The sequence below is a fragment of the Notolepis coatsorum genome (assembly GCF_963971535.1).
Source record: "Notolepis coatsorum genome assembly, chromosome: 6".
NCBI lineage: Eukaryota > Metazoa > Chordata > Actinopteri > Aulopiformes > Paralepididae > Notolepis > Notolepis coatsorum.
The window spans coordinates 166,828,255-166,853,669 of record NC_140170.1 but is presented as its reverse complement, the minus strand read 5'-3'; the positions used below and the strand labels follow the sequence as shown (position 1 = coordinate 166,853,669).

Genomic DNA, 25,415 nt, shown 5'->3' with positions numbered 1-25,415 from the left:
CCATGCTATTATTTAAGTACAAAAGTTGCACCATGGCGATACATGACTTTTACCATGGCAGTACCATGGTAAATAATCTAAACAATGGCCGGTACTGGGGTCAAACTGAAAATACCATCATATTACTGTTGTACCTTTTCATAGGGGTTAGCAGACACCCTTATCCAGAGCCCCAGTACATTAGCAGAATACACTGGTAATGTAGCTATCACCAATTTACAAAGTAGCCAGTAGTTCATTGGTATGTTAATTTGTACATTAATTGACATGTGAAACTGTATGTTAATTGTTATGTTAATTGGTATGTCTGTTAATATGTCTGTTAATTTGTCTGTTAATTGGTAATTTACGTAATTTGCCAGTTAATTGCTCAGTTAATTGGTTAGTTGGTTTGTTGGTTGGTTAATTTGTTAGTTCATTTGTTAGTTTATTTGTTAGTTCATTTGTTAGTTCATTGGTTAGTTAACAGGTGTTACACCAACACTCTTACACCATCATTCAATATAAAGTGATATTTACGTCTGTATCATGTTTCATATGAATCATACATGTACACATTTATTAAATTACCTATACAGGAATTGTAACTACTGTGTGGTTGTTTATTTGTAACAATAAGTGTAATCAGATTTCTATTAAATGTAATCTATTACTCCCATGAGTGGGTCATGATTGAAGGTCGAGAGAGAGGCTAGATCACACAGGGTAATTTGCGTTTTTATTGGAGAGCGTCACTTTTTGGCCAAGCTGCAAAGCCGCAACTCATCATAATCTTCACCTTAAAATATGTTTACACTCTTAACCATAAAGATAACCACTCCTACTACCATTAAACATGTAATTAAATATGTCCTTCGAGACCATGGGATCTAACATCTACCATAATTAAACATGTTGTTTTATTCACTCTTCTAACTTCTATCTAATCTTTTTTCCCTATCTCCTCCACAGGCTCTAATTGGACCCCACTGGTTCTGTGTGCGATTGTGACCAGATTATAATCCAGTTTGGATCCTGTTGTCACGCTGAGGATGGACCGCTTGCTGTGTCTGCTGAGCCTCAGCCTACTGGCTCCCAGCTATGTTGCGGGTAAACACACACACACACACACACACACACACACACACACACACACACACACACACACACACACACACACACACACACACACACACACACACACACACACACACACACACACACACACACACACACACACACACACACACACACACACACACACACACACACACACACACACACACACACACACACACACACACACACACACACACACACACACACACACACACACACACACACACACACACACACACACACACACACACACACACACACACACACACACACACACACACACACACACACACACACACACACACACACACACACACACACACACACACACACACACACACACACACACACACACACACACACACACACACACACACACACACACACACACACACACACACACACACACACACACACACACACACACACACACACACACACACACACACACACACACACACACACACACACACACACACACACACACACACACACACACACACACACACACACACACACACACACACACACACACACACACACACACACACACACACACAGGACTTTAGAGGGGCAGGTGCTCAAAGGCTGAAAAGGGCACTATACCTGTGTGTGTTTTTGGGGGCCCTTTTCGGGCGGGGGGGGGGGGGGGGCTCCCTTTTTATGCTTTTTGGGGGGTTTTGGTGATCAAATATTGAATATTGAACTATAATAATCAGTGCAGGAGCTCACTTATCCTTGAAAAGACACTTTATCACTGACTTAAAAGGCCCATACATCTCCATAAATGTTCAGGGGGGAGGGAATAAGTGCTTATGCTACAGACCCCAAGAAGTGCTGTATATTCTATATTGTTTAATATAAATGCATTTTTTATTCCAATCCCGATTTGTATTTGTATGTATCGGACTTGATTTCTTCGTGTCCCTGAGTAAGTGTAATACCAGCATTCAACTGTATGCGCCACAGCGGTTTCTATCATCATCATCATCACCACCCACGCTATGCATAAAATATATAGGTCCGCGGAGAGGCACGCTGCAATGGAATATGGGGCATCTCTCTCTCTTTACCTAATATTTTGATTGATCAAAAAGTAGCCATGTGCAGTAATATAGTTATATAAAAGAATAATAAAGCAATGTCGATTCTGTTCTTAATTAAATGTAAAAAAAACATTTTTGCGAAATAATAAAAAATAACCAATGAGAGTATCGATAAAGTACCGAACCGTTAAGCAGTATCGATAAGAGTAGTAGTATCGATAAAATCCTAACGATACCCATCCCATAGTGTTTAGTATTAAGAGTCAGATAGTCCTAACAGTGTTTAGTATTAACTCTTTGACGGCAAAACACGTAATATTACGTGTTTCACCACCAACGCTTGTGCGCCAAAAACGTAATAATACGTTTTTAGATCCTTTGATATTTTTCCTTTGATCCCCATTCTAAACGGTCATCCGGATCATTCTAGGTGTCCCTGGCTCATTTGCCTACATTGGAATTGCAATGCCGATCGAATCTCACCAGGTGCCAGTATCACCTACCTTTTGTACTCTGATAGTCCAGTTCAGACATTGTCTCTACTGATCTCTTTCTGTCAAGACTCGCTCTGAGGGGGAGGAGCTCTTGCTCTTGCTAGGAGATCTGCTTGCCTCAAAACCTATAGTTTCCCGCAAACACAAGTAATTACATATAAAAAAAGTAATCGCAATCGCCGATGGGATCATTGGAATTATTATTTTTGGAGTACCTTCTGGCTAAGGTAAGGTATATTCTATGTATATTTTACTGAACCTGAAACATGTTTCTGTAACGATCACAGTGTCTTATTTTACCAGACCTAAACCAAGCTTTTTCTAACGATCGTATTTTTGGGGTAAGACTACCCCCCCCCCTTGATGATTTTGTGTACATACAAAATACATGTACATGGTATATACCTTTGACTTGGGAGTATTTGGGGTTTCAGGGGATCAACCAGAACGATTTGGGCTTATTGCATATAGTATAGAATATACAATAGCTCTCAAATATCGTGAAAATGGTCAAGAAAAGCTGGCGCTAGCCAGTGCAGATGGGGAAACGACGTGGCTCTCAATGACTTAAAAGTCAGACAGTCCTAACAGTGTGTATTATTAAGAGTCAGACAGTCCTAACAGTGTGTATTATTAAGAGTCAGACAGTCCTAACAGTGTGTATTATTAAGAGTCAGACAGTCCTAACAGTGTTTATTATTAAGAGTCAGACAGTCCTAACAGTGTTTATTATTAAGAGTCAGACAGTCCTAACAGTGTGTATTATTAAGAGTCAGACAGTCCTAACAGTGTGTATTATTAAGAGTCAGACAGTCCTAACAGTGTGTATTATTAAGAGTCAGACAGTCCTAACAGTGTGTATTATTAAGAGTCAGACAGTCCTAACAGTGTGTATTATTAAGAGTCAGACAGTCCTAACAGTGTGTATTATTAAGAGTCAGACAGTCCTAACAGTGTGTATTATTAAGAGTCAGACAGTCCTAACAGTGTGTATTATTAAGAGTCAGACAGTCCTAACATAGTTTAGTAATTAAGAGTCATGTATGTCTCAGTTCCAAGGAGCAGGTGACAACATGGTACAATCGCCACAAACTATGGATGCTCGATATTGGCTTTTTTACCGATACCGATATTCCGATATTGTCCAACTCTTAATTTCCGATACCGATATCAACCGATATCAACCGATACCGATATATGCAGGGTTTCCCCGTCCAAAAAACTGAATAATTTCAGGTAACTAATAATTTCACTGGATATATATATAACAAATATTGTTATTGTTTTTTTTTGTTTTTAAACCGATACCGATATTTTCCGATATCACATTTTACTGCCGATATCGGCCGATAATATCGGTCGGCCGATAATATCGGACATCCCTACCACAAACTGCTCAAACCTACAGTGGGTACAGCCTTTTATAGGACAAACATTTTGTAATGCCTGAGCTACATTGGAATCCATGCAATTATGTGAGGGGTAAACTTTTATATAACCTACGACGTGATGCCATGAAAACATTTGACACATTCATGCTATCAGACTGATCGTAAAAAGCTGTTTGGGTGCATTTGATGTGTGGGTGCGTTTGATGTGTGTGTGCGTGGAGCCGAAAGTCAGGCAGCGAGGCACATCTGGAGGGAGGGCTCAGGGGCCCAAGTAGAATCTTACCGCTGTTGTTTTCGACAGGTGGCGGAAGAGATTTGCTTTTCTAACCCCCCCCCCCCAATTGCCATCCCTTTGAAATAACTCACAAATCGCTCATAAATGATAGATGGAGATCACGCGTAGCCTTTGCTGAAATTAACAGGCTTCGCCCAGTGAAGCACAATGTGCAGTCATGCATAGTCAGTCTCCCCGGACGCACACGCTCCGTGGAAAAGCCTCTTCATTATCTGTCGACAGTGTGCCGTGAGGTGATTTACACACACACACGCACACACACACGCGCGCGCGCGCGCACACGCACACGCACACACACGCACGCACGCACGCACGCACGCACGTACGCACACACACACACACACACACACACACACACACACACACACACACACACACACACACACACACACACACACACACACACAGGGGTGACAGTGACTCGGGAGGTTGAGCAGTCGTCTGGTAATTCGGAGGTTCACGGTTCGATTCCCGCTCCTCCCGGGCAGCATGTCCAAGTGTCCTTGAGCAAGACACTTAACCACTAACTATATAAATGCACCATTTACCATTGACACACACACATACACACACGTAAACACATCTAAAGACTTGATTTTGACTTGAGAGTCATTTGACTTGGTATGTTTACAAAATATGACTTGACTTGAAACTTGGCTTCTCGGACTCGACCAGACTTTCCACAGTGAAAAACTGGGAAAATACGGATCTAATCATTAACCCTTTTTTGTTGTTTTTGTGACGCACCCACAACATTATTGGGATTATAAAACAATTAAGCCATGACAAAATGTAGAAATACTTATTAAGAGATAAGTTTGTTGTTGGTTTGATTTGTTATAAACGTCAGAGATGTAGTTATCAGACATACTGCATACTTATAATGGACTTTCATATGAAAATTAAGCATCCTTAATAACGTTTGTAATAACCAAACCGTTTGTAAATCGGTTGAAAATGTAGTAAGCTCAAGTCAAGTCAAGTCAAGAGTTTTATTTGTGGTTATTTCAATAGTACATGCACCATGGACATTCATTCATCGCTTGCCTGTGACAAGATGGCCACTGGTGAACTACACTGGAGACTCCACCTTGCACCATCTAGTTATATATATCTATGAGGTTGAGTGCTTTCAACTGCAAATACATGGGCTGTCCAAAACATTTAAAATGGAGTCATACGGTTCTTCATCTGAAGGGCACCTGTGGCCTCAGTGATGCAGTCCTCGTGTGCATTTTTGCGCAGCTTTGCTCGTAAAAGATATTGAAAAACTCTGCACAAGACAAGTTTAGAAGGCATATACTACTTTGGGACAAAGGGGAGCTATTATGCATTACGAGTTGAACGCCGGATTGAGGGTAAAGTAATCGGAAGAAAACATTTAGATAATTATAATTCTCAGTGATTGGGAATTGGATTGGGATTGGGAATTAGTTGGAGTTGTTTGGAAACACTCTAATGTGATTTGGGAATGCTCGTGTGGGAATTCTGAAAATATTATCCCAGAGAGTTAGAGGAGGGGGGAATGGGATCTGGAGAGGGATTTGAGAGTGTAATGAAAACACCCCAAAGGCTCTATGGCTCTGGAGCCCTGCTTATAGGCCCCCCCCCCGGCCCCCGCCCAGGTGTACCACATAGACATGATGCATATGCACAGACACACACACTGGCCCAGGTGGGAGGGGTCTCTAACACTATTTACAGTGTGTGACGGATGGATTCATGCTGAACCTGGAGATTACCCTATACCGCTCAGCACAGGCTCCTCCCCTTTCTTCCTCCTGTTGTATACTCTCCACTCCTTAATACCCACCCTCTCCCTCTACATGTCTCCATCCCTCCCCCTCTCTATTTATCTGTCCCTCTCTCTTTCCATCCCTCTCCATCCATGTCCCTCTCCACCCCTTTCTCCTTCCATCTCTCTCCCTCTCCATCCCTCTCCATCGCTCTCTCTCCATCCATCTCTCCTTCTCCATCCCTCTCTCTCCATCCCTCTCCATCTTCATCCCTCTCCATCTCCATCCCCCTCTCTACATCCCTCTCTCTCTCCATCTCTCTCCATCTATCTCCCTCTCCATCCCTCTCTCTCCATCCCTCTCCATCTCTCTCCCTCTCTCTCCCCATCCCTCTCTCTCTCCATCCCTCTCTCTCCATCCTTCTCCAACCCTCTATCTCCGTCCCTCTCTCTCCGTCCCTCTCCCTCTTCACTGTTCTGTTCTCTCCTCTCCACTTTAAAGGAACGTGCCAACATTATGTGAAATGAGCTTACCGTCTTCTCCAGAGTCAGACAAGAAGATAGATACCAATGTCCTCTCTGTGTTCAGTAGAAAGCTGTTCAAAAGCAATGACATGTTTTGCTTGGGAATGAAAAGTATCTGAAACTACTGGTGGTTTCCAATGAATTGGGCTCCCTGCTCTTTCAGCACCATGGACAGCTCACGTCAGGCCCGGAGTCCCCCTCTGTCTCCTACTCTCCTCTTCCCTCTCCAGGCCTGACGTGAGCTGTCCGTGGGACCGACGGAGCCTGAAGTGCAAGGGGAATTGTTTAAGCTTTTTCAATTCTTGCATGTCAGTCTTTGTGGAGACAGTTCTTTAATCTATGTTTTAGCTAGGCAGTCCAGTCAAAGGCAACTGCAGACAACAGACAAACATATCCGCAAAAACAGACAAACGTGTCTTTTCTGAAAATACCCTGAAAGGATCTTTTTGTTCCCCATGTTGTTCTTCTTCAGTTACACGGTTGCCTCATTGAATAGAATTGCAGGGGAAACTGAGCTGGAGCTTCTTGGGAAAATACAACATGCTGACTTGTGATGCACTCGACGACATCTTGGTCTGAATCAATGAGCACAACGACACATGGTAGAAAAATAGGCTTCTAGGTTGGAAATAACTGGGATTGTGTTACAAATAATCCAACTGATGTCCATCGCCTTTGAACTTCATTGTAATGTAACGTGTGTATAAATAGTATCAAACCCAAACACTGTGATTGTCATATTAGATTTTCCCTTTAAAGGTGCTATAGATAACATTTGTATAAGTTATGAGTAAATAATGAATAAAATAAATACATCCACAACGCTTTTAGAAATGTGCCAAATAAAAGTATTGCCCCCCCCCCCAAAAATGTTCGATTAATGAATTTATAATTTAAGAAATGTATCCCATCCCCCTTTCCCCACATAAAATGCACCTGATTGAATAAAGGACATGCTGGTGCTCTAGTGTGACATCTAGTTACTTGACTGTTATCACATTTAAGTGCTTGTTGTCATTAATTCAGACAACAGAATAGGGCTGCCACAATTCATCATCATAATCAATGACATTTCCTCTGAGCCTCTCTGATTGGTTAGAAGGGGTAGTGAAACTTGATGAGTGGAACATCTCTGCACTGCTGATGACACCTGCTCACATAGGGCCAGGGTGTCCACGTTAAGAGGAGCAAACCAATTCAACTAAATATAAATCGTACACATTGTACGCTTTAACGTGTTCCGGTGTGATGAGGAAAATAACATGGAAACTGTCCACAGGGCCACTTTCACTTTCAGATACCCTCTCTCTCTCAAACACACGCAAACGCATATACTTTCTTTCTCTCTCTCTCTCTCTCTCTCTCTCTCTCTCTCTCTCTCTCTCTCTCTCTCCTTTCTCTTTATCTCTCACTTATTTCTCTTTCTCTCTCACTTCTTTCTCTTCTCTCTCCCTCTCCTTTCTCTTTCTCTCCCTCTCTCTTCCTCTCCTCTCTCTGTATCTCTCCTCTCCCTTCTCTCTCCTCTCCTCTTTATTTTCTCTCCTCTCTCTATCTATCATCTATCTCCTCTCTCTCCTTTCTCCTCTCTCTTCTCTCTTCTCTCTCTCCTCTCTCTTCTCTCTCCACTCTCTTCTCTCCTCTCTCTTCTCTCTTCTCTCTTCTCTCTCTCCTCTCCTCACTCTTCTCTCTCTCTCCTCTCTCCTCTCCTATCTCTTCTCTCTCTCTCCTCTCTCTTCTCTCTCTCCTCTCTCTTCTCTCTCTCCTCTCTCTTCTCTCTCCTCTCTCTCCTCTCTATATCTCTCATCTATCTCCTCTCTCTCCTCTCTCCTCTCTGTTCTCTCCTCTTATCTCTCCTCTCACTCCTCTCTCTCTTCTCTCTTCTCTCCTCTCTCTTCTCTCTTTATCTCTCTCCTCTCCCTTTATCTCTTCTCTCTCCCCTCTCTGCTCTCTCTTTATCTTTCTACTCTCCCTTTATCTCTTCTCTCTCCGCTCTCTGCTCTCCCTCTCATTTCTCTTTCTTTTATCTTGCTATCTCTCTCACTCATCTGTCTCTCCTTTCTCTTTCTCTTCACCTCTCTCCTCTCTCTCTATTCTTGTCTCTCTCTCCTCTCTCTCTCCCTCTTCTTTCTTTCTATCTCTCTCCCTCTCCGTTATATTTTTCTCCCTCTCTCCTCTTTCTTTCTCTCCTCACCTTTCTCTCCTCTCTCTCTATCTCTCTCATCTCACTCTAACCGCATACACAATTTATTAGATTGAGGGAGCTACAGCCCCGCCCCTCTCACACACACACACACACACACACACACACACACACACACACACACACACACACACACACACACACACACACACACACACACACACACACACACACACACACACACACACACACACACACACACACACACACACACACACACACACACACACACACACACACACACACACACACATCGCTGATTTAAGCACCTTATGGTGTTGTCCGGAAGGCATAGCCCCTAATGTCACACCTCTGTCTTGGGAACAGGTAGCATGTTAAAACTCAGGAAGGATTACATTTAGCACATTTACATTTATCTGTAAACATGTCCCCTTCCTTTTAGACGATCCAACCGTTTCCAGATACCCCGCTGTATATAACAGAGGAGAATAAAGTGCAACATGTCATGCGTTATTCATTTCTTGTCACTCGCTACCAATGCAATATTTATGCCTTGCTGACGGTATTGTGAAAATAATGATCAGGGCGCAGTTTGCCAGAAGCATCTTTGACACAATTTTACACTATAACAATTAACTATTAACATAACACATTATATGATTGCTGGAAAAGCGTCTTGCTTCGCCCGTTTGGAAATTAGCTCCAAATGTTCTTGGGGTTGAAGGATGGATTTGGTCTCAGAATACCACTACAAACATGTCCCTTGATAGTCAGTCTGGTTGAACCCGACAAGGCACACGTCGCGCTGGTGCGTTTAGCTGTTGTCACAGAGGAACGCCGTCTTGAAAGACAACAAACGCAAGGGTGCCTGTTCCAGAGATTCAAAAAGAGCTCCCAAAATTATAATCAATACTAATGGGACATCCCATCATTGGGTCAACACACACTGTACTGGTTTGAGGCATCTAGCGCCCTGAAAAAAGTGTGTTTGCCAGAGGGTAGCAGAAAAGAGTTTTATCATCAAACCCTTGGACTGATTCGGCCAATGCAGGAGATGCTGGGTTCGAGCCCAGCTCTCCGCATTGCTATCAGCTTGGCTAATACATACTAATACAATTGGCAGTGTTAGGGGTGGGAAGCTGGTGGGTGGGGATCGGACGTTGTGGACAGCGACTCCTACAGGTCGGTTGGTGCGCCTGCGCAGTAGAATCAGGAAGCGACGGGGCGGCGTGCCCCTCCCACGCAGACCCTCGCCGCTGAGAGATCGCGCTGTGCAGGTGAAAAGATGCGACGGCTGCCTCCTCGAGTACCGGAGGGGACACGTGATGTAAGGCTTCGTCCACATTGCAGCCGGCTTGTGGGAGGCATGGCCAACAGCGTTCGAGACAGGGGAGGGTAGAATTGGATAATATGAAATTGGGGACGGGAGAAAAATAGAAAATGGGGAGAAAAAGTAGATCAAAAAAATATATATACTAATGGGACATCCCATCATTGGGTCAACACACACTGTACTGGTTTGAGGCATCTAGCGCCCTGAAAAAAGTGTTTGCCAGAGGGTGGCAGAAAATAGTTTTATCATCAAACCCTTGGACTGATTCCAGGGGGCAGGATAACGGACAAGATGTCCAGAGACTTTGGAATTATGTGCCACCTCACTGCATAAACAATGGTAGTGGACTATGGCATGGTTCTGATTACAGAAGGTGATCTGGTGTTATCGAAATTAGAGTCCGGTCTCACTCTCTCCAGCGACTGACCAATCAGGTGGATTGGGAGGAAACTCATAGAGAAGAAGCCCGTCCAGCCATGGAGGCAGAGAAAAAGCATCCACTCCCAGAAGAGGGTTGTCCTTTCACCTGGTGGAACACCACAGGAGGTCATGAGCGGTTTCTCTGCTCACACAGAGATCCACTGACTTCAGCCTCCCTGAACTCATCCTGGTCGGCTCTCACTAGAGACGTTAGAGTCTACTCCCACATCGTCCACTCCCGGAACGTGGAGAGCCCAGAAGACTGTGCAGATGAAGTGAGGTCCAGAGCCACAGTTCCACTGCAGCCCGGCGGAGAAGGGGGAAGCGAACTCCACACTGTCTGTTTATACAGGCAGCCGATGTCAGACTGTCCATCCTGACCATGCCGTGCCTGTCTCTCACAAGGCTGAGCAAGTGTTTGAGCACCAGCAATAGTGCTCTGAGCTTTAAAACATTGATGCGATGGGTAGGTGTGGAATTACTATCTCTCCCCCACAGACAGCCTACTGTCCTCCCAAATACCCAAGTCCTGTCTACCCCCCCCCCCCCATTCACACACCTTTTGTCTCTCACCTCCAACCCCCAAACCATGCCCCCCCTCCCAACCTAATAACTCCCCTTCCCCCTTCCTCACCTTGTCCCCCTCACCCGATACCACCCCCTCCTCTCCTTCTCCTAACTAGAACCCCCTTGAACCCCCTTGATCCCCCTCCAATCCTGAACCTAGCAATTCTACCCAGAATTCCCCTCTCTCTCACCCTATAAAGAGCCCTGCCTGAGTGGACTCGGTAGCTCCCCTGTGACACACCAGCTGGTGTCCCCGTTTGGGTCATCATAATATTAGTGCTGTCAGGCGATTAAACAAATGTATCTAATTTATTACAGGATTTGTAATTAATTTATCTAATTAATCGCATTTTAATCGCATAACCATTTTATGCCTGATATTCTATATTCTATAATCATATTTCAAATTGCATGTGTCCGGATGGCAGAATTCAGTACGGTATCTACAAAACCTTCTGTTTAATCATCTTCCATCTATTAATTTGCTTTTCAGGTCTGGTCAATTTGAGCATGGTGTTATTCACAGTCAAAGATAAAAAAAAAATTATGGATATTCTCATTTGGTTCATTACAATTTACTCAAGCCTAGTAACAGACACAGTATTTCTGACACTGGGAATACATTCCCTGAGATGTCCCTAGCATCAGATACCAAGAACATGCCATATAAAAAAATCTGTAAATGTGTATTCTACGTTCTTATGGAATGAGATATAAAAAGAAAATTGTAAAAAAAATTATATATTTGTAATAAATTTTGAGTAAATTTTCATAATGCGATAATTTGCTGTGTAATTAATTAATCTAATTAACGCGATAAACTGACAGCCCTACATAATATTATTATATATTATAGTATTACTCTGACGAATAAACCTTTGTTTACCGAGTCTACCTTCGACTATCTGACTCATCGATCGGGTTTGATTCCCTCACATAGGGTCATCTGTCCGTCTGCCCCTTATAGAGTGACAACACGTCCCTCCCCAGCCTGCTAGACTAGTCACGTGGGATGGTGAGCTGCTCATGGGAACACCCTTCGAGAGGATCTCAGGGTCCTCCAGTGGGCCAAGGTTGCTTTTTCTTTTTTTTTTGTATCCTCTTTTTCTCCGCCTGATTTTTTTCTGTGCTTTTTCTCCCCGTCCCAATTTAGTCGTTATGCCAATTCCCCCCCTCCCCTACCTGGTTGTTGTGCGCATGTTCCCCCTACTGGTCGGTACAAGGGAACCCTGAAGTCTACCACATGCTTCCTCCAACACATGCAGAGACAGCCAGCGGCTCTCTTTTCACCTGGCAGCGAGGACTCTCATTGGTGAAGCGTAACGCGTGGGAGGTCACGCTGCCTTCACCACTTCCTACCTTTCGCTGAGCAGGCGCCCAGACCTGACCTGTAGGCGTCGCTGTCCACAACGCCAGATTACCACCCACGGCTTCCCTCCCCCTAACCCAGCCAAACGAGTTAGTATAGCGATCGGCCCAAGGCGCAGGCAATGCTGACTCCGGGAGTCGAGACCGCAGCCTCTTGCATTGGTGACAAGCGTAATCTCCGCTATGCCACCCGACCGCCCTCTGTCCAAGGTTGCTTTTGACAGATGGGGGAATCCTCAACTAATTTTATTTATAAATTTTTTGGTGTACATTGTAAATTTTCCTCAGAGAGAAAAACCGATGTCGCAATGTCTTGAAATGATTGTGTTCATTGGCGAAGCGAGTGAATTACTCCAAAAACTCGACTTAGTGGGCGACTTAGAGTCAAGTCAACACAAACACGCCCCTATATCTCCGCATGTGAAACAGTCAGGAGGACGCTCACTACCAGTCTACATTAAAATAACGCAATAACGAACCATTTAGTAACGGTAACTGAGTTACTGAATTTAAAAAAGTAATGCCTTATAGAGTACTAGTTACTGTAAAGGTAACAGCGTTACTGTGTTAGTCCCAACACTGCTTTTTCCACATCTGGCTTTGCAGAGAACTCCAGCCAAAGAGAGATCACACATTCTTGGTTTGAACGCCTGATCTGCACTATTAAAGACGTTTTTATTTGGGCTTTAGCTTTCTTTGAGACTAGCGCCAAAAGAATAAAAAGCCAATATCTGGTCATGCTAATCCCAGGTCTTCCCAAAGTAGTGCAAATGTGGCTCTCCAAAACGGCTTTGGCTCTCCGAACCTTTAGGAAAAATGATCATGGTATTTCCACAATTTCTTGATCACTAAGATGATGACGACGACCAAAATCAATGTAAATACAGTGCTATTCATCGGTATCATGGTTTAAAGTGGTTTAGCATGATACCAAGTATCATGATTCTACCATCTATTTTGCAGTGTAATTACATTTATTCAATTACACTCCCTCTTATGGGGAAGAATGTAAAAAAAAAGTGCACTGATGACAAATTCTCCACACTTCTGTATCGTCAAAGTCATGCCTCCAGAAAGGTTTTGAGTGGAAAGGATCTTTAACGCTACAATCACTATTGCCCATTGGTCTAAACTGAAGTTGAGGAGGATATTAAAACTATTTTGGAAAACTCAGCGGTTGTGTGTTGGATGGACCAAATAGTTATTATGGTGTTAGATATTTTCAAACTTTTTTCTCTCGTAACCCCAATTTTCAAAATTGACCCCAATTTGTCTCCTCGCCCCAAACTGATTCATTGTTTTTTCCCCTCTCCTTTTTCTACATCTATCCCCATTGACACCTTACACAGCAGGAACCCACACAAACCTCATCAAAACCCATTGTATACTTTAAAATATCCATGGTCATCAGTGCAGGAGATAATTCATTTCTAATGAATTTTCTTTCTTGTTCTTTTTACTTATGTTAGTTGCTCAGTTGGCAGGTGGAGAGGTGTGTGATACGTGTGGTTTGTTGAGCGGCTGTGTTGTTGCTCTGTTGGCAGGTGGAGAGGTGTGTGATACGTGTGGTTTGTTGAGCGGCTGTGTTGTTGCTCTGTTGGCAGCTGGAGAGGTGTGTGATACGTGCGGTTTGTTGAGCGGCTGTGTTGTTGCTCTGTTGGCAGGTGGAGAGGTGTGTGTGGCGGGTCATGACAGCGGGCCGGTGCTTGAAGAGCAGCCAACCGGTCTGGTTTACCCAGAGGGTTTACCAGAAGGCAAGGTCACACTCAGCTGTCAGGCGAGGGCCAGCCCGGCTGCAAGCTACAGGTGAGCTAACACACACACACACACACACACACACACACACACACACACACACACACACACACACACACACACACACACACACACACACACACACACACACACACACACACACACACACACACACACACACACAGACGCACGCGAGCAGTGAGCACACATAAATACAAATGGACAAAACAGTGTTATAACGCGCTAAATAAATATTTGACGCATAATGCACGTTAAAATCATTTCCTTTTTTTTGGAAAAAGTTTACCAGTTCATATATCAAGAAGAATTTATGGTATGTAATTCTGGCTACAGACATCTTCAGACAGACATTTTAATCGATTGAGATATATGAGAGGTTATTTCCATTCATGAATAAACAGGAAACACTGCTTCACGAGGAGGTGTGACCCCCCCCCCCCCCCTCTTCCAGGTGGCTGGTGAACGGGACAGAGGTCCCGCTGGGCATGGACCTCCGCTACACGCTGGTGGCGGGCAACCTGGTGATCAACAGCCCCCAGTCCGGCAAGGACGCCGGCTCCTACCAGTGTCTGGCCGGCAACCGCTGCGGCACCATCATCAGCCGCGCCGCCAACCTCAAATTCGGCTGTAAGTGGGGATGTCCGATATTATCAGCCGATATTGGCATTAAAATGTGATATCGGAAAATATCGGTATCGGTTTTCAAAAAGAATTTTATTTTTATTAATTTTTTACATTTCTATAACCTTTATTTACCCAGGCAAGCAAGTAAGAACAAATTCTGATTTTATTTATTGTCAAAAGTATGCATAATGTTGTGTTAATTCCACAACAAGAGATATGTAATGTTAATTACCTGAAGTTATTCAGTTTTTTGGGGGGGAAACCCTGCATATATCGGTATCGGTTGATATCGGTTGATATCGGTATCGGAAATTAAGAGTTGGACAATATCGGTATATCGGTATCGGTAAAAAAGCCAATATCGAGCATCCCTAGCTGTAAGTGAGCCTGCATCAAGGGGAACGCCGCCGGTTTTAAGAATTCACATACTGTAATGTGTGTTTTCCCTGACCCCAGGTCAGTTCACTCACTATCTGTCAACACGCACCACTATCTGTCCCCTGACCCCAGGACAGTTCACTCACTATCTGTCAACACGCACCACTCTCTGTCTAACTGACCCCAGGACAGTTCACTCACTATCTGTCAACATGCACCGCTCTCTGTCTAACTGACCCCAGGACAGTTCACTCACTATCTGTCAACATGCACCACTCTCTGTCTAACTGACCCCAGGACAGTTCACTCACTATCTGTCAACATGCACCACTCTCTGTCTAACTGACCCCAGGACAGTTCACTCACTATCTGTCAACATGCACCACTCTCTGTCTAACTGACCCCAGGACAGTTCACTCACTATCTGTCAACATGCACCACTCTCTGTCTAACTGACCCCAGGACAGTTCACTCACTATCTGTCAACATGCACCACTCTCTGTATAACTGACCCCAGGGCAGTTCACTCACTATCTGTCAACATGCACCACTCTCTGTCCCCCTGACCCCAGGACAGTTCACTCACTATCTGTCAACATGCACCACTCTCTGTCTAACTGACCCCAGGACAGTTCACTCACTATCTGTCAACATGCACCACTCTCTGCTGAAGCTAGAAACCCGAGAGAGAATCCCTGGATGTTTGACGTCGCCTGGATTTCATGTTCACGTTCACAATGGATGGAGCACTGCCTTTGTGAACCGATAAAATGTTGATGTGAGCTCTTCTTTCACCAAAATGAGGTTTTCAAAATGTGGCGTGTGGGAGAACTCAGCTGAACATTAATGGCTCCACGAAGTCAGTGCCCCATTCAGTGACATGTGGAGCATCACATATTTCTGCCTTCTAGCTGTAGGAGACAGCTGTGTTGTCCTTGGGTCCAAGACATTAACACAATTGGCCTTTAGTGATTTGTTGTTTTGATCGACATTTGGAAAAGTGTTGAAGACTGTTGTTTGGCCTTGTGAATGTGTATGTAACATGCTTGTCCTTGAAAGGCCTGAAGCTGTCTAGAACACTGACAAAAAAGTTGTTTTGTAGGTATTCTTAATGGTACTTTAGAGTTTGTAATTTCCTGGAAAACAATTTTTTAAATGTTGATGAGTCATCCCAGCACACAGGGGCGTTAACTAATTGTGTGTCCAATGAAATGCTTTCTAGAATTACAAAACAACACACAACTTATGTTGTGTAATATTGCTAATGTAAGTTGCTAAAGTTACTAACATTGTGTAACGTTGCTAACATTACGTTGCTAACATTAGCTTTCTAGCTAATGGGTCGACCGTAACGCACATTCACTGATATTGGCTACTCACCAACAATATGGGACCCTCCCTAGCTTCCTGTTTTTACAGGACACACATACATTATGTAGAATCAAATAGCATTCTGCTGGTCATTTTATGGGGACTTTAACTGATATTGTGATCTTGCTAATCGTGATTAGCGCTTTGCTAAATTCTTTCCTATTTCTGTTTGGATGTCAAAGGGATACGGTAGCTAGCAAGCTTATTTAATGTTAGCTGCTTCCTTACATTGTAATGAACACCATTGTTAGACTATTGTCTTGTTTTCCTTTCTTTACCTCTTTCTCTCTATCTCTCTCTGTCTATATCCCTCTCTCTATCTCCCTCTCTCTCTCTCCCTCCCTCATCCTTGTCCTCCCTCTCTCCCTCTCTCCCTCTCTCTGTCTATCCCTCTCTTTATCTCTCTCTTTCTCTCTGCCTCCCTCATCCTTGTCCTCTCTCTCTCTCTCTCTCTCTCTCTCTCTCTCTCTCTCTCTCTCTCTCTCTCTCTCTCTCTCTCTCTCTCTCTCTCTCTCTCTCTCTTTCTCTCCTCTCACTCCTCCCCATCAGACCTCCAGGACTTCCCTCCAGAGACCAGGAGTCCCCAGACAGCGTACGAGGGGGTGGGTGCTTTCTTGGCCTGCCAGCCCCCTCCTCACTACCCAGGTAAGCTGGTTCTGTGGCCTACGCTGGCCTATTATGTGGACAGTAATAGGAATAGTATGTACCTACTATTATACTACCTACTGCAATGACCGAAACAACCTATTACAATGCAGGTTTGCCATAGTCCAACATATAATTTTTACACAATCTAAAAAGGGACCTCCATTTGTAGCTTAGAGGGCTGAACAAGCCTATTGGACTGTCTAATATCTCCACTATACAGAACTGTGCCGTGAAGGGTTGTGCAGGGCTGAGCCCAGTAAAACCCAGCTGGGCCTTGGAGTGCTGTAATTGAAAAAGCCCTATGTAGCCCCTGTAATGGGGAGGGGGCTCAAGGAGAACAGTAGGTGCCACATAGGGGAGATTGGGGTACATTGCCAGCCAACTCTTGTTTCTAGGAAACCATAAAAGAAAGTGAGCATAGAACCTATCGTAATCAAGGGCACACAACAAAAAATTAGTTTATATGCGGACGATGTAATATTGTTCATGGAAAACCCCAACACCACATTGCCTCATCTGCTCAAGTTGATTGAGGACTTTGGTGATTTATCGGGATTTAAGATAAATTGGCCGAAGTCGGCTTTCCTTCCACTTAACACCCCTGCAAAAAAAGATACAACCCTCCCAGGACAGATACCGATGGTAAAACATTTCAGATGCTTGGGAGTGGAAATATTCCCTACCATAAGACAAACGGTGAAGCACAACTACACAAAAATCCAAAACAAAATCAAAGACGACCTTGATAGATGGGCAAAACTTAAAAACACAGTACAAGCACGGATATCAATAGTTAAGATGGATGTACTACCTAAAATCAACTTCTTCTGTTCAATGCTACCGTTACCCCCTCCAGAGGGTTACTGGAAAAGATTACACTCCTCCACATACACATTTATTTGGAATAACAAACCACCACGTATAAAAAGATCCACCGCACAGAGAAATAAAGCAGATGGTGGCATGGCATTTCCAGATTTTTTCCTATATTTTAAGGCATACTCATTAAGTCCATTGACAACATGGTTTGACTCCCAAGCATTAGCATCCTGGAGAAAAATAGAAGAAAACATAGTAGCCCCACATAGACTGAAGGACATAGCATACACTAAACTACCAATCAAGCACTGTGAACGGAAATTTGGCCCCATAATTACTCATGCGATCCGGATATGGCGTGAATCACAAAAAAAAAATCCTAACCCACAAAAATGGCACAATCATACTCCCTTATTCAATAACAATGCTCTCTTAATTGGAAAACGACCTATAAGATTCCCTAAATGGGAAGAGCAAGGCATACACTCATTAGGGGATGTTTTTAACAAACAGGGTTTTTGTAGTGATAAAGAAATACGCAAAAAATTTTATCTCACCAAGTCCACATGGCTTTTTCACAAACAGTTAGAGCTATGTTTGAAGTCTCACGGTGTTCCATTAGACAGACCAATTGAACACCACAGATACCACAAATTCTTCTACGCAAGAGAGACATCGAGAGGTTTTGTTTCAGAATTTTATCATCAATTACTAACGTCCTCGTATGAAACCCTCCAACTTGACTCTGTCTGGAGGAGGGATATACCAGACCTGGAAAATGACTTTGATTGGCAAGGAGCCTGGGCAAATGTCCGACTTACATCAAGGAACCCGGATCATCAACAAATCAATCTTAACTATATTCACAGGACATACTTGACTCCTATAAGACTGTGCCGAATGGGGCTTAAACAAGATTCCAAATGCACCCAATGTACAAATGGGGACGAAGGGACATTTATGCACATGTATTGGGACTGCTCACCAGTTAAGGCATTCTGGAAAGATGTGACCCAACAAATATCAAAACTCGTATCTTGGAATATACCTGTACACCCCTCGGTATTACTATTGAATGATGTTTTTGAGTTTGCAGTGAATCCACAGCTAAAGAGATTGGTTTTATCGGGTATCACAGTAGCCAAAAAGCTGATCGCATCACGCTGGTTTCAACCGGAAAAGATTTGCCGTAAAGTTTGGTTTCTTACATATCTCGATGTAATTTACCATGAAATATCTACAGCAAGAATTCTGGGTCTCAATGAATCCAAAATGTCAATGTGGTTAGAAGTGGTGGAGAGAATAAAAGCTAGCTTATAATGGTAGTGTCTGGTTAGGTGCGAGGGATAGTGGAGGTACTTCTCAAGGTGGGGTCCGGGAGGGGGGGGTTCGAGCTGAGCATATGTGTGTAGGTTTTTTTTTAGATAACAGGTATTATGGGTATATCTTATATAAGACAACTAACTAAAAGGTGATCTCATTGGATGTGCCCTGACAATTAATGCTTGTATATCTTATCGTGTGTTGTCATGTTTGTTTATATGTTTGTTTAAAAAATTATAAAAAAATAAAATACAAAAAAAAAAAAAAGTGAGCATGTGACCGGAAATTTAGGAGGAAGGCGTCATTTCATGGAGTCTGTGAAGGTAAGAGCCACATGGCTAAAGTGGTTAGAAAAAAAACATTTTTCATTCATGAAAGTGAATTTAATCATCAGTTTCATGAGGATTGTGTTTAGACCAACATAGATCATTTAACATTTGTTTTATACCTCAGTTGGGGTATCTATAAGTAGTAAACCTAGCATGAAAGTGCACCATTCTAGCTGTTGGGGCTAATTAATTACAAATGGTATCTCTGGCGTAAATTGAGCCATTTGGCCAGGGGCAAGTTGAGCCGGTGTTTCAGTGCAGATGTTTGTTATTTTTAAGTTCAAATTCAGATTTAGCTTTTTCCTTCAGAGAATGCCTTCAGAAGGCATTCTCAGGCCTAGGTTGAAATGGTTTCAAATGCAATAATGAAACAAAGCTAGGCTTAATTGTGTTTAATAAATAAAAATTAGTGGTGGGACTCTTAATTAGAGACGTTATAGTTAATTCATCGAAATTAATCACATTTTAATCGCATATCAATATTTTCCTTCATTGGTTGTAACAGTATAAGAATTCAATAATATATACCTCTGTTAAAGATGATCAATCTACACAATATGGTTTGGCGATGATACTTTTGATCTTCAATGGGTGATGACAATGGGGGTAAATCACAGGTGGAACCAAGTCTATTGAACTGTCCCATGAGGCTAACAATCCTACTATTCTCAAAGATGATACAATCCTTTGGAACTCTGTAGCACGATTTAGTTCCTGGAGAACATTTAATGAGCATAACAATGATTTCCCTCTCTCCTCCCTCCGCCTCTAGCACTATACTACCGCTGGTTCCTCTAATGATTTCCCTCTCTCCCCCCTCCGCCTCTAGCACTATACTACCGCTGGTTCCTCTAATGATTTCCCTCTCTCCCCCCTCCGCCTCTAGCACTATACTACCGCTGGTTCCTCAACGAGTTCCCCACCTTCGTCCAGACAGGCGGCAGGCTGTTTGTGTCCCAGGTGACGGGGAATCTCTACATGGCTAAGGCAGAAGCTAACGATACAGGGAACTACTTCTGCTTCACCACCATCAACATGGACGTGAGCAAAAAGAGCTCCTTCAGCAAAGCCAACCAGCTCACCGTGCAGCCTGATGGTACGTACTGTAGTGTACAGACACCAGTCCACTTCCACCCAGCTCACCGTGCAGCCTGACGGTACGTACTGTACAGACACCAGTCCTCTTCCACCCAGCTCACCGTGCAGCCTGACGGTACGTACTGTACAGACACCAGTCCACTTCCACCCGGCTCACCGTGGAGCCTGACGGTACGTACTGTACAGACACCAGTCCTCTTCCACCCAGCTCACCGTGCAGCCTGACGGTACGTACTGTACAGACACCAGTCCACTTCCACCCAGCTCACCGTGCAGCCTGACGGTACGTACTGTACAGACACCAGTCCACTTCCACCCGGCCCACCGTCCAGCCTGACGGTACGTACTGTACAGACACCAGTCCACTTCCACCCGGCCCACCGTGCAGCCTGACGGTACGTGTGTAAAAAGTACCCAGAAATTATACTTAAGTGAAAGTATGGGTCTCTAAATCGTACTCAAGTCAAAGTCAGAGTATCTGGCTAAAAACACACTTGAGTAAAAGTAAAAAAAGTTTCTACTTTTAAATGTACTTAAGTATTAAAAATTTAAAGTAAAAACTTTTGTTTTGACCATCTATTCTTCTGATAGCAGGTGTTTAATCAAATATCCCCGCTTTCTAGTCTTGCACAAGGATTAATCAGCATGGGTATGGGCGGGTTCATTTTCCATTGATGGGGATTTGATTGGCTGTTTTTAAATAAAGTGTGGCCGCAGGATTAATAACGTTAACGTTAGTTCGGCCAGAGAAACAAATATACTAATTAAAATGGTTGGACCTGCGAGATTTGTACTTTGTACTTTGTAGGTCTGCATTTTAAATGTAAGGAGTAAAAAGTATGTTTTTTTTCTCTGAAATGTAATTGAGTAAAAGTACAAGTACACAAACATAATAATACTCGAGTAAAGTACAAATCCCCCAAAACAGTTTAAGTATTGTAACGAAGTACAATTACTCAAGTACTTTACACCCCTGGTATGTGTGTGTGTATCGAAGGAGGTCATATCAGACCCCTGAATCTCTGTGAGAGCAACTGTGGATGTCAATGGAATGGAGAATCAGCTGCCTTAACAGATGCCCAAGGTCACCTCACGCAGGATGCCACGAACCGATAACAAACGGCAGCGCTGGACTTAGATTTCATGGGGAAGCCGGCGCATCTCTCTGTCCTCTGCAGCCCACTCTGTCTCCCACACAGTAGAACGTCTAGTCAAGACGGAGCCACAGATGAAAGCACCGTCCTGTACAATAGAAAAGCAAGGTTGCAGGTTTTACACACTGAGTGTAATCCTTCCAGCCGGTTTCCTGACGTTCATGTGCTAAATGTATGCAGCGTGGCCATGAACAGATAACTGGTCCATATGCTGAGTGGTTGCCATGCGTACAGGAGAATACGTGGTAACACTTTACAATACAGCCCGCGTTGTACAGTGTAATTACACCAGAACCTACGGTGTAATTACACTGTAACTTCCTCGTATCCATACATATATTTATCGGTTCCTACTGGTACTTAAATGTAGGTCCAGCAGAAGAAAACAAGACAACGTGGAACAATTGGGGATTCAGAGTGTAACTTCCCCGACATTTACCCTGTAATTTCCAGGAATGTATAATGTATATGTTTTTACATACTGAAAGTATATTTTTAGTTTATGAAGTGTGTCGAAAGAATATTTCTACCCATATTTACTTTTCTGAGAGTATACTTGTATTCTGTCTGTCTTTCTGCACCATGACTTGTACAGCCAAACATGACAGAAACACAAACATAAGGTGTCTATGAATTGTTTATTCAACAATGTCCTGCTTCACATTCACTGTTTCTCTAACCGTTAGGCCACAACTGGCCCCTTATTTTAAGTTATATGTATATTCAGAAAGTATACTAAATTTGTCTTTCACTTAAGTTGTACTTTGTGTGTTGAAAGTTGTACTTAAGATGTGCTTAAATATATAAAATGTATTAACATACATTAACTTTTTATGGACTCTAAGCGAGAAGAGACTGTCACAGAGGAACAAAGGGTTAAGTTCATGTTGTTCTGATAACTTACCTGCATTTCATTGGAGAGAGGTGTTCACCGTAGAGGGTGATTGGCCAAAGGTTATGCGGGGGCGGGTCTAATGAGGTCAGAGAGGAGATGTTAATGTGTATAAGTGCGTCCTGAGACAGAAAAGTAGGACTTTGCTGAAAATAGATGCTATTACACTTCAATTGAACTCGGATAGAAAACAGAAAGTAGAAGAAGTGAGATCGTCAGTTGGTGGTTTTTCCTCTGGGGCACCTCAACCTTCGGGTAGTCTGTGCACTGTGATATAATAATAATAATAATAATAATAATAATAATAATAATAATAATAATAATAATAATAATAATAATAATAATAATAATAATAATAATAATAATAATAATAATAATAATAATAATAATAATAATAATAATAATAATATACTGTGTAGAAGAACATACAAACTAGGGAGAGAGTAAAATGGGTTAAGGTAGAGGGGGGGGGGGGTGTTTCCTTGGAGGCAGGGAGACTTTACACGCCATCCTGTGGCACGGAATACATCTGGGCTCCACAGAGTTACATGTAGCAAAGAAAATAATCTCTCCCTCTGCGTCCTTTGCTACCAACTACATGGTAAATGGACTGCATTTATATATCGCTTTTATCCAATAACTTACAACTTGTGCCTCTCATTCACCCATTCATTCACACACCGACGGCGGAGGCAACCATGCAAGGTGCCAACCTGCTCATCAGTTTAAGTGCCTTGCTCAAGGACACTTCAACATTCTGCCAGGAGGAGCTGGAATCGAACCGATTGCCAGGCGGCTGCTCTACCTCCAGAGCCACTGCCACACCCCACTACCAGATACATATACATGAATCTAATATATGATATAAGTAAATAAATAAATAAAATACTCAAGTATAGTCTCAGAAAAGTATGTATGGGTAGAAATGTACTTTTGACTCACTTGATATACAAAAGATGTACTTTCAGTATGGGAATATATCCTTTTTTTTGTACTTTGTCTTCATTGACAGTATATAACTTCATTGGGGTTTCATAAGTAACATTACACCTTTGTTCCACAATAGTTAACCCCAGGAAGTCGGCTCCGAGCATCAAAGTGCGCTACCCAGCAGAGACCTACGCGCTCGCAGGACATACTACGCAGCTGGAGTGCTTCGCCTACGGCAAGTAAGTTCTCATTCGCCGACAAGAACTCAGATGAGTGTTCTGTGTTCTATCCCTCAGATGAACTGTGTTCCCTCTTCTCTCTATAGATGCTGTGTTCTGTCTTCTCTCTATAGATGCTGTGTTCTGTCTTATCTCTATAGATGAACTGTGTTCCCTCCTCTCTCTATAGTTGCTGTGTTCTGTCCTCTCTCTATAGATGCTGTGTTCTGTCTTCTCTCTATAGCTGCTGTGTTCTGTCTTCTCTCTATAGCTGCAGTGTTCCCTCTTCTCTCTATAGATGCTGTGTTCTGTCTTCTCTCTATAGATTAACTGTGTTCTGTCTTCTCTCTATAGCTGCTGTGTTCCCTCCTCTCTCTATAGATGCTGTGTTCTGTCTTCTCTCTATAGATGCTGTGTTCTGTCTTCTCTCTATAGCTGCTGTGTTCTGTCTTCTCTCTATAGATGCTGTGTTCTGTCTTCTCTCTATAGATGCTGTGTTCTGTCTTCTCTCTATAGCTGCTGTGTTCTGTCTTCTCTCTATAGATGCTGTGTTCTGTCTTCTCTCTATAGCTGCTGTGTTCTGTCTTCTCTCTATAGATGCTGTGTTCTGTCTTCTCTCTATAGCTGCTGTGTTCTGTCTTCTCTCTATAGATGCTGTGTTCTGTCTTCTCTCTATAGATGCTGTGTTCTGTCTTCTCTCTATAGATGCTGTGTTCTGTCTTCTCTCTATAGATGCTGTGTTCTGTCTTCTCTCTATAGATGCTGTGTTCTGTCTTCTCTCTATAGCTGCTGTGTTCTGTCTTCTCTCTATAAATGCTGTGTTCTGTCTTCTCTCTATAGATGATGTGTTCTGTCTTCTCTCTATAGCTGCTGTGTTCTGTCTTCTCTCTATAGATGCTGTGTTCCCTCCTCTCTCTATAGATGCTGTGTTCTGTCTTCTCTCTATAGATGCTGTGTTCTGTCTTCTCTCTATAGATGCTGTGTTCTGTCTTCTCTCTATAGCTGCTGTGTTCTGTCTTCTCTCTATAGATGCTGTGTTCTGTCTTCTCTCTATAGATGCTGTGTTCTGTCTTCTCTCTATAGATGCTGTGTTCTGTCTTCTCTCTCTAGCTGCTGTGTTCTGTCTTCTCTCTATAGCTGCTGTGTTCTGTCTTCTCTCTATAGATGCTGTGTTCTGTCTTCTCTCTATAGATGCTGTGTTCTGTCTTCTCTCTCTAGCTGCTGTGTTCTGTCTTCTCTCTATAGCTGCTGTGTTCTGTCTTCTCTCTATAGATGCTGTGTTCTGTCTTCTCTCTATAGATGCTGTGTTCTGTCTTCTTTCTATAGATTAACTCTTCTTCTTCTTCTTCTTCTTCTTCTTCTTCTTCTTCTTCTTCTTCTTCTTCTTCTTCTTCTTCTTCTTCTTCTTCTTCTTCTTCTTCT

General features: G+C 43.0%; 1 protein-coding gene across 1 annotated transcript in view; it reads left to right on the top strand.

The window, feature by feature from the left end:
• Positions 1 to 1,031: 1,031 nt before the first annotated feature.
• Positions 1,032 to 25,415, top strand: part of cntn2 (contactin 2) — a gene marked incomplete at both ends in the record, with an annotated part of 101,486 nt that continues 77,102 nt past the window's right edge. The window contains 6 exon segments of the mRNA XM_084315813.1: positions 1,032 to 1,089; positions 14,098 to 14,239; positions 14,661 to 14,836; positions 17,132 to 17,227; positions 20,588 to 20,797; positions 23,912 to 24,014. Of these exon segments, the coding sequence (XP_084171939.1) occupies positions 1,032 to 1,089; positions 14,098 to 14,239; positions 14,661 to 14,836; positions 17,132 to 17,227; positions 20,588 to 20,797; positions 23,912 to 24,014 (785 nt within the window).